Raw genomic sequence first — 13,576 nt, 5'->3', positions numbered from 1 at the left:
TGATTGCTATAAGATCGCTATTTTTGACAATTTTCATCGCCTGATTTTTGAATTTTTAATAGCTACTTAATTGCCATTTATTAATATTGAATTCCTATGTTTGAAAACTCTGTTACATGTGGGTCTGTGCTACCCTCAAAAATGCTTCAAAATTATTAGCACTTAGGAAATTATTGCTTTTACATTATCTGCTGGAAGTAAATAGGGGAACCAATCACGGTCTCAGAATCGTAAGAATAATAAAAAATTAACTTTTTTGCGCTCTTTTTTTCCCCGCCGTTGAATTTAAATGTTTGCCGCTTATTTTAAATTATGCAGCTATAGGCGCCATTGAAAGCCTCATCAGTCAACATGTTAGCGTAAACATAACCCCACTTTTTTCTTGTTTATGTTTACCTCATGTTATCAGTGCGAATGGTGCGAAACATGAAACTCTTCATAATTAATCTCGAGATTTACTCAATTTAGTTCCGTCCTGAGAATCATGTGAAGTTTGATAAACTTGAAGAGATCCTCAAGGATTAAAATCACTCGTCTGATCTCAACGATTTTGAATTATCAATAACAAGTCAGGTAGGGATGTTGTTCACACTCTTGCTTCAACTATTTGATGGACATCTGCACCGTTCTTGAAAAATATGCTTGAATTTTTTCTGCCCACTGATGAATGTGAAACCTCTTCATAACATCTGCATGTGATAGTTTTTGCTCAAAGACCAGGGGCGCCATTGGAAGGGGAGAAAAGCTGAGCGCCGCTCTTTCTACTCTGACCAGGGAAAACCTTCTGGGACAGTAACGAGAAAAGGAAGGATGAAGAGAAAATCATTGGCAGGAGTCTGGAACATGTGTGTATCCAAGATTATGTCAGATAAATCAACGATCTTGTTGATAACATAATTACTGCTACCCACTGCTACACTGGGGAGAAAAGAAACCCTCGCCCCTTGTTATCTAGCCCTGCAAAAATCTCAAATGGTGCCCCTGTTGTGATTAGATTATGCCATATGATTGGAAACACATGCCAATGAGAAACAGCAGGGGAAATTTGTTAGGCATGCAATACTTGTGTCTAGCTGTTGTCACATGAGCGAGCATTACTGTCTGTACAGTTTGACAGCATGCGCATGTGCACAGACTGTGCCGCCCACTTAGCCCATGGATGTTATTGATTGTACAGTCGGACTGCTGGTTTGATAGTAGCTTTAGTGGAATTTTTCACTGCTAGCGTTGAACAAGCCTGTCTTTCCCCAGGAAATTCTCTACTCGGTGAAAAATTGCTAGGTTTAGACGAGGTCATTTTTGTACGCAGCACTGAATAAACCCAGGAACTAGCTATATTGATGGTGTTAGTTGGCAATCGCATAACTCGTTTGCGGCGTCTGAAATTTTCCACCCCTATGTTATTTTTTTAATGGAGAACAAATTGACATCACTCCCTGAAGTTTTTGCAGAATTTTCTTTGCACAGAGAAGAAAAACCATGGTAGTTTTAAAGAATGTTGTTGAGTAGTTTTCCATTTAAAAAAATAAGGTAGGTATGACAGAAAGTCTGCAACGTCGCAAACCGAGTTATGTGATTGCCGACTTGCACCGTCGATATGCCCTGTATTTTTTAAACTGATCTCTTTTTCAGATCTATTTGATTGTTGATTTGGGTAAGTAGCATGGAGGTATGCACTTTTTATTTTAACCCCCAATCTGCGTATTATTAAGATTTTTGCCACCAGAAAGCAAAATGTGATAGGTATTTTGATCATTATCAATTTTACTTCCTTCCTGTAAAATAATTGAAGTTCCAAAAGTTGAAAGTGGTTTCTAATAACTTATTCTTCAAAGCAGTTCATCCACTCTTTTTTAAGAAGAGCAATCTGTTTTCATTTGAGCATAGATTTTAATAACTTTTTGATCTGCTTTAAGAAGTTCCCAGAAGGGAAGAAAGAGACAATAATTTGTGGCCAAAATCATGCTGTTAATCAACTTTCATGTGAATTTCTTCTTCTAATTTTCAGAATTGCTCGAGTGATGGATGAGGTATCAGAAGCAGAAAACTTACTTGATCAGCCATCAGCATCTCATGGGAGTGCTGGCAATGCTAGTACATCATACCCTCTATCAAGTGGATCCCAAGATGCCAATATCTTATCATCCGCCTTAACCGCCCCTCATGTTATTTTTCTGAAACGAGAGGTAGAAGATCCAGAAGATTCTTGTGACGAAGGCAGTGACTTTTCTCCATTGCAAGACCCACCTGAAGACACCTCTCTACCAGACGATCCTCCACAAGAAGTAACTCTTCCGCCAAGTGGTGAGTTAATTGACAGATTTTTAAAGGGAGATATTGATTTTGCTCAGTATGCAGAACAAATGGGCGATGGTGATTTAGAAGGGGGTGAGGATGATGAAGCTCTTGTCTCAGAGGTTGCAACTAATCTAAACATAAAAACTGTATCGAAACCAACCTCTGATGGATCACCAGCCAAGAAAAGGATATCAAGGTCCAAAAGAGATCGTGTGCCAAAAAAATTACCACCAGCTTTAGTCGGCCTCATGGGTGAAGCAAACGTATGTTACGCACGAGGGGATATATCAGCAGCAACCGAAATGTGTCTTGAAGTCATTCGACTACATCCACAAGCATCAGAGCCATTTTTCACTTTATCACACATTTATGAGGATTCCGGAAACAGTGATAAGGCCATGCAAATGTCCCTGATTGGGGCTCACCTGAATCCAAGTAATACTGAGATTTGGTTACAACTAGCTGAAAAATCGGAGAAAGCAGGAAATATAAAACAAGCTGCCACATGTTATACTCAAGCCTTAAAAAAAGATCCAAGTCTGGATTTACTAGCCAAACGAGCTGATCTTCAACTCCGTTTAGGTGATAAAAAAAACTATTTTCGTAGTCTTGTAAAGATGGTAGATATCGCCAGGAAAAGCAATCAATATGAGCAAGATCTGGAGATCTCCAAGAAACTTGCCGAATACTATTTTCGGGAAGAGAATGATTATGAAAGTGCCAAAAATGCATTAGAGTCAGCAATTATAAATTGCTCAAATATTGTTAAATTTGAACATATTAATTTGTACCTGGAGCTCTTAATTTTAACCAAAGATTTTATTAAATGTTTGGAAGTTATGGTTGAACATTGCGGCTTGGAATTTGTGGCTGATGTTGATGAAGAAAACAACTCGTTTTCTGTGGTCAGCTTAAGTATACCAACTGGAATGATGGTTGACTTTCTTGCAAAACTTGTCATCGTGCTAATACTAATGAAAAGCAATCATTTGTTTGATCAAATATTCTCATGTATCTTAAAATTCGACCCCAACAAAGATGGAGATTTGTATCTGGACGTTGCTGAGACTCTCATAAACGAAAATTTACATTCGGAGGCATTAACATTTCTGAATCCTCTAACAGAGTCAAAAAATTATAGCCTTCCTGCCGTATGGATTCGTAAGGCTGAATGTTTAACTGCTGTGGAAAAGTACAGAGAAGCTATTCAGGCCTATGAAATCGTCTTGGAAAAGGTACCTCTTCACAATGATGCCCGACTTGCATTAGCAGACTTATTGACAAAAGTTGGAGAGAAAGAATATGCTCTGAAAGTTCTAAGTTTCAGTAACTATGAGACCGGAGTCGATTTGAAGCTCGTCTATGAAAAGTGCATGTTAATCAAAGGTGATGAAAATAAAGAAGATGAATTTGTGAATCTTGCAGAATTAATTTTGTACAGACATCTTGGAAAAATTAGAAATTTAGATGAAAAGGGAGCCTTGGCTCACCTGAGGTCGGCAAAGAATCGCATAGAGGCCATAACAAAAATTAGAAAATTGAGAAATGAAGTGATTGATGATGATGATGGTCCAGTTTTCCATGAAACTGATGAAACTCCGACTATTCAACAAGAATATGAACTCTTCCTTGATCTTTGTAATCTATTCATAAGAAGGAAAAAGTATCATAAACTTCAGAGGCTAACATTTTCTGCTTTAACATCTCGTAAATTTGGCAGCATCACAGACTTGAACTTCTTTGCGTTTATAAGTTGTTTTTTTTGCCAAGACGGTTCAGCTGGTTTTGACTTTGGCAGGGCATTATTGACAGAAACCAATTTTGAAAACACAAGGGCATGGAATCTCATGGCAATACTCTTTGATTATATCGATCATCAGCGAGTCTATAAATATTTGACCCGACTCACATCGAGGTTGCAAAGCAATTATTATATCATACATTTAAAAGCAAATTGCTGCTTAATATCTCACATTGCACACAAATTTGCTCTAAATGATTTTGCATTATTATACCAAAAGCATCCTGAAAATGCTTTTCTCGCGTTTCTTACTGCTCTATGTTTTATTCAGCTGGTGTGCCAAAAATATTCAAGTAAGCATTTGTTGTTCTCACAAGGCATTGCATTCTTCTCGAAATACATTGAGAACAGAGGTGATGATTGTGCTCAAGAAATCCATTATAATATGGGACGCGCTTTTCATCAAGTAAGTCTACTCCACCATGCTGCGTATCATTACAATATAGCTCTCAAGAGCAAACCTGTTATTGACTCTGAAATGTTTGACTTGAAGAGAGAGATTGCATATAATCTACATTTGATTTACATGGAATCTGGTGAAATTGATATTGCCACATCGTTACTTGAAGAGTATGTGATTATATAAAATTCCTTAAATCATAAGTGATAAAATTTGGTCTCATTTCATTTAAAACATGACAAATTTATTTCTTCTACTGACCCACAAGAGATAGGAATAAATGAGTAATTATTTTCATTGAAGGAAAATATCTAGAGCAGACAAAGCGTCTCTCTTTAGCCCAGAAGGGAATGAAAAGGTTAATTTAGACCTAGGTTTACCATATTCTGGTATTTAAATTGTCCACCTCTTTGTAGTTTTCTGGGATTGGGCAAGAATGGCACGTACATTGCGGGAAAGAAATGTTTAATTAAGTAGAAACCTTCATCTTGCATTTTAAAGTAAAATCAGAAGACAGGGAAACTGGAAAAGTACCTATGCATGATTTGTGCGGCCTCGAAAGTGCTTGCTTTGAAATTAATTTTAAAAACCTTGGAAGTGCTTTTTTTTAGGAGATGTTTGAAAAGTATTGGATTTCTCTCCTCACCAAATATCCCCAGTAAATGATTGCTGTTCCAAGAAATTACAAAGCATTTGACATTTTGCAGTTTGTAGAGAAAGACATCCTTTTCACAAAAATTTTCCAATCTACCCTCAAATGAACCTAAAATTTTTGACTTAGACTCAGGACATAAGTAAAAAACTGTGTGTACAGAAAAAAATTACAAAGAAGATCGTTAGAAGTGCTTGGAAATTCTTTAATAAGTACGTGATTTTTTTTAACCTTGCGGCTGCACAAACCATGCTATGGAAAGAGGCTGCTTCTTTAAAAAGCTTCTGCCACTCAAATTTGAATGTAAAAAGTAACACTTAGCCTGGAATTACCCATCTCTAAAAAATTTAATGTTTCAATGTTTCCCCTTACCCCTCTCAATTGCTTTTCTCCTTCATTGTATAAGGAGGAAGTTTTAAAAATGGCAAATGGAGAATGTAGGGATTTTTCTATTAAAAGCCTTGGGAGACTTATAAAGAAGAATGACTCTAATAACAAGTGATTGAATTTATTTTTACACATTCAATTCTCAGTAAAAAAAAAAAAAAAAAAAATACAAAAAAAAAATACAAAAAAAAAATACAAAAAAATTGAGCTGAGCACTCTTTACATGAACTGAGAGATTTGGGAACTTAACAATTTGAACAAACTTTTAGGAAGGCGTTACACATAAAAAATTCAGCCGCTGGAAAAAATTCATTTTTTCCCAAATTGGCTTTACCCTTAAAATTAATAGAATGACAATAGCTTGTGTACACATATTGTTTTAGCAGTTACCAATTACTTTAAATGGCTTCAGTTTTTTGAATTTCATCGTAACTTAATCAATGTTTGTTTTTTAAAATTTGTTTAAGAATTTTTCATTTGATACCGAGGTCAATAAGGCACTTCATTGAATGTAATTTTAGCTTTTCGTAGGTAGCAAAATCTTGTCTTCATTTCTCTGAAATTCGCACTTTATTGAGTCTCGGAATCTTGACTTGAGTCGAGAAAGATAAATACGAAGATGGTAGTTTTTTTTTTTTTTTAAAACTAGTTTTGTCTTAAAGTTTTGGGGAAATTTTAGCCTGCTGTTAGGTTTAGCTTTCTCGATATAAAAGTTCGACTTTCAGCCAGAAATTCATCATGATTTCTCAGGTATCCATCAAGGAATTTTTTTCCCCTGTGTGTCAATTCTTTTGTTTACCCAACAAGTTGCAGTTATTACAGAATTCATGTGACTAGTTTCATTAGTATTCCTTCAATTTTGTTACTATCATCCTGTGTTGGAAGGTAGGAGTGTTTCACAACAATAGGGTTGTTGAAATCGATTGAATATTGTAATGGCTTCTTTCTCCGGTCTAGTTTGCCTGAAATATGAAGAGAAAAAAAATCAAATGAAAATAAAACTGAATCACTAAAATTAAAAAAACGCTCCAAGAGTACATTCAAAATCTACAAACCCAATTGAAAAAGCAATTGTTTTTAAAGCTGTCACACTGTATCCGTGAATGCAGAATCGAATTTTTTTCTTTTAATTTTTTTTTTTTAAAATGTCATTGTCTTTATCATTCTGTACAAAAAATTTTCTCTACTTTTTATGAATGAAATTAGGTAATAAGTTAAGAAATGGACCACGAAGACAGGGTGAAGATTAGAATTTTACAGAGCATTCCTCCTTACCAAAATTTCACGTAGAGCACATCGAAACCTTCAAAAATTAAGTCATAAATGAAAAATTAACGTGTATAGTTAACACTAAACACTGTTGAAAGTAAACTCAAACCTCTAGCCCGTTAAATAATTATAATGATTGTAAGTCATCGAAAACAACTCGCATGTTAAGCGAATAATTCTGTCTTTCCAAGGAAAAACGTCGTATGAACATTTAGAAATTGCCAAATTTCCTCCTATGAAATGCCTACTTTTGAGGGAGTTATAAATATTTTCTCTTTTTCAGATAATTTTGATCTGTTTGTGAATAATTCTGAAAAAATATTAGAAATATAAGTACTGAAAAATTCTAAGAAAAACTTTAACTTTCTTCGAAAGTTCATATTTTATCGAAGGAACTTTGGCAACGCTTGGAGGTTTATACGGTGTTTTTCTTTAGCATGACAGTATTGGAGTTTGCTTCCATATCCATTTGCCTCCTTCTCTGATACATGATACCTCTAGTCTTGTCAAAAAAGTCGCCTAATAGAAAACCTCTTTTGTGGTAAAACATTTCAAAATTAGTCTAGAACTCGATTTAACCCTAGTAGACTTTAGTTATTTGGGAGGGGAAGTGTGAATTGATTTACAAAAAAGTGCTATTTTCTCACTCAAAAGTCGAATTCGAAAAGTTTCGTACGTCCATTGCATGCTACGTAATTTTTCGACAAGGAAACATTTTTTGTCGTACACACTTAACTTTGTACTCTTTCTGGTGATTCATTATGTCTTTAGTGCCTAAAATACCCAAAACCATTCCAAATTGTAATTTCAACTTGAGAGTGGATTACTTTTGCCCACTTTATAGGTATGATTTCGTACCTAAATTCTGTATTTCTGAAATGATATGATGGAATAAATGAGATCTTGGACCAGGTTCACTTGTTTGATTGCGATACGTTCCTCTCCTAACTCGATGTAGTCTCAGCATAGGACCCTCCAATTCTAATAATGGCATTCCATCATCTCCGAATTCCTGGAATTAAAAATTGTTATTTTTATGCAGGTAACTCGGTTACACGAGCGACTTATACTTATAAGTACAATAATTATGTTACACCAAGTTAATTTCTGAATAGTGTTCCACAGATCGTCGCTTTTTTGACGTGGGAGCGTACCTTTATTCCTACGTGAGCTCCGAAAAGCATAGAGTCATACGGAGAACAGGACTCACGTGGAAATCGAGATACGCTCTTACGTCAGAGGATCGACGAGATTTCGCATGTGAAGGAGTGGTTTTGTTATTAATGGCTTAAAAGTGCTCCAGCAACGGAATACGTAGATTGCATTATTGTAGGCATTCAACAATATGTATTACGAATGCAGTGGCGTGGCGTGAATTGCGATATATCGATTGTTATGCCATTTAAACCTATGGAAAAGAATCGATAAACAGGGTGTTCGCAGCGAACACCTTAATAATCGATTCTTTACCATAGGTTTAAATGGCAAATCAATCGATATATCGCAAAGCACGCCACGCCACTGTACGAATGGTTCCTCGCACTCGCCGCTAGGTACCTTTTGATTTAAACGGAGCCAGTTTATTGAATGTTGCATACCTACTTCCATTTTCTGAAGAAACCTGTGAACTTTTTAACATTGATAACTAGGTCATTCCTGACTAATTTTTGTTAGTTAAAACAGTATTAGTCGCTAAGGACCTTAGTTCATTTTAATTTCTCAGTCGTTGTAATTGTTTTTTTCTTTCTGTTTTTATAATCTTGATAATTTTGGGGTTTTTTTTTTGGGACAAGCCATCGAAAATCTATACATAACACAGTCCAGAAACGGCCATTTCTTGATAGACATGTTTTCAACCATCAGTATAAAATACTTAAAAATGTCCGCTTAAGAATGAAAAAACCAAAAGGGGTCAAATTAAGCGTAATCTTACGATTTAAGTAAAAATTAAAATCCACCACTCAAACCAAATAAAAATAAATAAATAAAAAATAAAAAAGACTTTCATTGTGCCTGCAATACACGGCCTTTGATCACAAAAAGTATGACAAAAGTATCATCACGCAAATGAGAAAGAAAAGTCATGGTAAAATCAAACCTAGAGGAATATTGTAAATGAAGATCCATAAAAAGAATACTCAACATTCGATGCGATGAATGGTGATGATTGCTCTAAGAATATCTGTGTAATGAACAATGATACCTAAACATGGTAAAAAACATGGTAATTTCTCGCTCGTAATTATTAAAAAAGTATACGTTACGAGAATAAATATTTGATCTCACTTTCAAGTAGCATATACATTGCAATAAATTGCTACTTCCCACACGCAACATTAAAAACTAAAAGTTTATGTTAAATTTTTTTTGTCAAAATTCACTAAAATCAAGTGATTAAGAACTTTTGAATGTACGAAGAGGCATTTTAGCGGGAAAAAGAACGAAAAGGGTTTCTTAACTTGGAGAACGAAAGCGTAAAAGGATAGTTTCTCATTGCTCACGAGCGGACGCGTCTTCGATATGAACGCCTGACCAATTGCAACTATCACTGCTCGATGATGGAGCGTGTTGCATATCGACAGATTTGAAGGCGCCCTCGGTTTCTTTTGCACTCGTAGTGCACGGTAGTTCACATTCCGTATGACTCGCCGTTGAGGTCGCCGGTCGAGATATACAAACATTGGAAAGGAAATTGAATTACCAGGCATTTCCCACTGATGCAGTATGCTTTTCTCGCAGAATTTCCCAAACTACAATCGGTGCCGAAAGGAAACCAACCATCCTCTCCATTAACTAAATAAAATCTGTGTTTTACAGCCTCATCTTGACATGCAAGCCTGCATGGTCTGTCGGGATCATCTATTGAACATGTAAAAATAAATTAGCATTTATGAAAATGTGTAAAGAATGTATAAAATTATAAAATGTTAGAATTCATTTACGATACTGTTCAACTAAGTTTTCCTACTTATTCGATATTCACGCTTTGATACACCACGTTTGAAGAGGGTTATAGAGGCATCACTCCAATTTGTACCCGCCTAAAATTCTGCCGTGCTAAGGAAAAAGGATGGAAAAAGGGACAATGGAGACACGTGATTTCGCTCTTTAACCATCGATATTTATGCTCTCATCCGTCATCAGCTATTGAGGAATCATTTTTTTATTGAATATTTGTTATCTTATGAGTGACCGTCCCAAAAATTTAAAAAAAAACATGAAAGACAAGAAACATTAGTCCAAAACTGTAAGAATTGAGTTATTGCGATCAAAACATTCAGAAGGGTTCTACCAAAATTTTAAAACAAAATGCTTGTAAGTTACAATTTGAAATGCTCACCTGATACTGCTGATATCTGCATACCTAATCCAGACAGTCTCCTAACTTTGGCGCTGTATTTTGTACAAATTTTTGTGGCATGGTCAGCAACTGACACAACTTTCCCGCATTTCTGAAAAAAAAAACGACTTTTATTTACCTATTTGAGTCCGCACTTCAGATTTATTGCATTAGTAGTGGCATTCGTTGATAATAAAGAACTTCTGAAACAAATTTTTTCTCTCTGAAACCTTCGAGAGGTAAGGAACAAAACCCAGCGTGTTACCAAGATAAGCCTGTTATTTTTAGGCAGGTATGGCACTACACAAACATTTTGAAGAAAAGAAAAAAAGTACTTAGACATATTTTATTTGTTTCTTTCCTAGCTTTTCTTTTCTTCAAGCATTTCGTAGGGCCAGGGCAAGGATGGAGTTTCCATGGCAAAAATATATCTGCATTCTATATTATCCAAGTAAACGTTCGGTCAAAGAATGATGAAACGTTAGCGACAATATCGCGTTGAAAATGAATCATCCCAATTCTGTAGCCAATGACACCAAGTACGCAGAAAGTTCGTGGTCTTCCCACCTCTCAAGTTGACTCTCTTATTCTAAAAACCCCTATTTCTTCAAAAATTTCTTGCCGATGACCTTTTTTCCTCTCTTTATACGTACACATTGCATTTTGCAAAGAATGCACACTTTTCACAGCGGCTTATGCAAGAAATACGCGATATCTGACTCAATTTGGAGGAATATACGCTATTATTACGCTAATGCGCGCCAACCCTCCCATTTTTGAAATCTCTTCTAGGGCGCAGCCTCCCATTTTCGCACGCTTCCAGAATTTTTTGCACCCCGCCTGAATGACATGTGCTCGTTCATACAGTGCCAAGACTTTATGAGGACAGTTACGCTTTAATTAGAGTAATCACAGTAAAGGAAATGAGTGAGCATGAACGGCTTTGAAAGGAAAGGCCCGGGGGGAGGGGGGTTAGTTTAAAAAGCTACATGCGTGAACCACCAGAAAAGGTAAAATTGTAAGTACTTACAGTTTCGTCGTACCGGCAAAGTCGTAAATTAATCGTAGAATTGCACATTTTACAAATTTTTTTCTCTACTAAAGTGATTCCTGAGCCATGGCCCATGCAGTTAGAGTGACACTCAGTTGTTGGAACCCAGGAGCCGATCGGCACTTCTCTTCGTTTGTCTCGTGAGATCAAGTGTTGCCGTTGAACACATAATTCTGGTGAATGCAAGTAGACGGAGTTTTCTGTCGCGAACTTGTCGCACAGGAATTCCTAAAATTACAAATCGAACGTTTCCTTGGTCAGAGGATTGTAGATAATTTGAGAGCTTTCTTAGGAGCAATGACTGTTTAAACAAGTTTGAAGTATACGGGTTAAAAGAGACAACTCTTAAAAAGATTGTTGAAATTTGTTGAAGGAAACCCTTATTGGGTATTTTTAAGTGAAATTAAATCCAGTGTCGCCAAATTGCTGGACCCGCCTCTGCGCGCGGTTTATCATACTTAAATAGCTAACATATGAGTCTGTAAGTATAAGAATTTCTGAGCAGCGAAAAAATACTTTAAATACAGAGATGAAGTGTAGTCAGTCCCTAAGTCGATCTACATAATTGTTGAGAAAATACTTACTTCATTACATTCGTGTAATTTAAAAGGATAGCACCTTTTTTTTGGAGAGAATTGTCAAGAATTTGGAATTCTGTGATGCTTGCTTGAAAATATTTTCTTAAGAATATAAGTGTCCTAGCGCTTATTATACTATCGGAAGCCTTAAGAATCAACGTATTGCCACATTGAGCTTTTAATACTTACACGACAAACGCCGCTGATGCAGTACATAGACTTTGAAGATCGGCGCATGTAACATGCTGTACCATCCGGAAATGTCCAGCCCCTGCTTTTGTATCCTCCGTTACGCTTGTAACACCACACAGTGCAGACTTCTTCGGCTGAAATCGATATTTATTCATAACCTATTAACTACATTCGAGCTTTTTCAACTGTTTCACTAGGGTGCGGCTTATACGAGAAATTAAAGAGGTTGAATTTTGAAATTGACAAGGGACCCCGCCAAAACGTTCCTAATAGTGTAAAAACAAACGTTGTAGAACAGTTTTGAATTTGGTCAACAATTAGAGGTTGCGACGGGCCTTTAAAGTTGCCAAATTTGGCTAAGTTTCGCATTTTTTCGTCAATTTTGGCAAATTTTCCCAGGCCTTACTGAGAGTTCTAATCGGTCAATTTATTCATAAATAGGCAGTACATAACCTAAAATGTACCCCATCCTCCACCTTAAGCCCCCCAGCCCCCCCAACCCCCCTCCCTCACCGATCCACTATAAATACACCCTTTATAAACTACGCTATTTTGGTAGTGACCAGAGATCTTAAGTAACCCTGGTCAACACGGGTTCAAATGTGATTGTACTAGGGTACTTTTTAGCGCTGAGTCCGAAAATGACCTCCGTTATGCTGAGTCAGGTCGATTTTCCCCGGAAAAATCAGGATTTTCCTTAAAAATCGAGCTTTTCCGGTGAAAAATTAATTTTCCGGAAAATCTGTGCATGATGGAGGAAAGATAAGGTCATTTTCGGATTCAGCAGCTAAAATTACATGGGGAACCATATATAGCATGCCCATTGAAGTTTCCCTTCTGTTCCAAATATCGAGGTTTTTCCGGACAAGTGCCCCTTTCCGCCCATGTAACGCATTGTAATACCAGTCCGATTGATTTGCGTCGGACGAGAGGAAAATATCTTTTTCTCAGGCGACAGGTGGAGTTGACTCCACTAAATTATTGCCACTGCAAGCCGAAAATGACCACTCGTTTCCTTTCAGAACCTTTGGAAAATCCAGATTCCGAAAAGAGGGGATGTTTTTAAACGTTTTTGAGTTAAAAAGGTGCATTTTTTCCCGAAAAATCGATTTTTAAAAAAATTGATAGATTTTGGAAGAAAACGAGGGTCATTTTCGGCTGCAGTGGCAATAATTTAGTGGAGTCAACTCCACCTGTCGCCTGAGAAAAAATATTTTCCCTCCTTTCCGACGCAAATCAATCGGACTGGTATTACATGCGTTACATGGGCGGAAAGGGGCACTTGTCCGGAAAAACCTCGATATTTGGAACAGAAGGGAAACTTCAATGGGCATGCTATATATGGTTCCCCATGTAATTTTAGCTGCTGAATCCGAAAATGACCTTATCTTTCCTCCATCATGCACAGATTTTCCGGAAAATTAATTTTTCACCGGAAAAGCTCGATTTTTAAGGAAAATCCTGATTTTTCCGGGGAAAATCGACCTGACTCAGCATAACGGAGGTCATTTTCGGACTCAGCGCTTCACTTACATATTGTGTCAGTTGGATCACAGACAAGAACTTCTAAAAATTTCTTTTTTAATTAAATAGTACCACTTGACGTGG

At 36.6% G+C, this 13,576-nt stretch overlaps 2 protein-coding genes across 2 annotated transcripts in view; one reads left to right on the top strand and one right to left on the bottom strand.

The window, feature by feature from the left end:
- Positions 1-363: 363 nt before the first annotated feature.
- Positions 364-7,720, top strand: LOC109034056 (general transcription factor 3C polypeptide 3). The gene is made up of 2 exons (XM_019046985.2): positions 364-573; positions 2,009-7,720. Exon 2 carries the CDS (start codon positions 2,022-2,024, stop codon positions 4,683-4,685), a length of 2,664 nt encoding a protein of 887 aa, XP_018902530.1. The 5' UTR covers positions 364-573; positions 2,009-2,021; the 3' UTR covers positions 4,686-7,720.
- The window catches only part of LOC109034055 (A disintegrin and metalloproteinase with thrombospondin motifs adt-1), a 57,181-nt gene continuing 49,870 nt past the window's right edge, over positions 6,266-13,576 (bottom strand). Inside the window, exons 13-18 of the mRNA XM_019046983.2 lie at positions 11,966-12,102; positions 11,178-11,426; positions 10,148-10,259; positions 9,509-9,666; positions 7,666-7,819; positions 6,266-6,500 (exon numbers count right to left, since the gene is read on the bottom strand). Coding sequence (XP_018902528.2) covers positions 6,364-6,500; positions 7,666-7,819; positions 9,509-9,666; positions 10,148-10,259; positions 11,178-11,426; positions 11,966-12,102 — 947 coding nt within the window. The 3' untranslated portion in view covers positions 6,266-6,363. The remainder of the gene's footprint in view (positions 6,501-7,665; positions 7,820-9,508; positions 9,667-10,147; positions 10,260-11,177; positions 11,427-11,965; positions 12,103-13,576) is intronic.

The sequence above is a fragment of the Bemisia tabaci genome, chromosome 1 (genome assembly GCF_918797505.1).
Source record: "Bemisia tabaci chromosome 1, PGI_BMITA_v3".
Lineage (NCBI taxonomy): Eukaryota > Metazoa > Arthropoda > Insecta > Hemiptera > Aleyrodidae > Bemisia > Bemisia tabaci.
The sequence above is the reverse complement of the archived record's forward strand: the minus strand, read 5'-3'. Positions and strand labels throughout refer to the sequence as shown.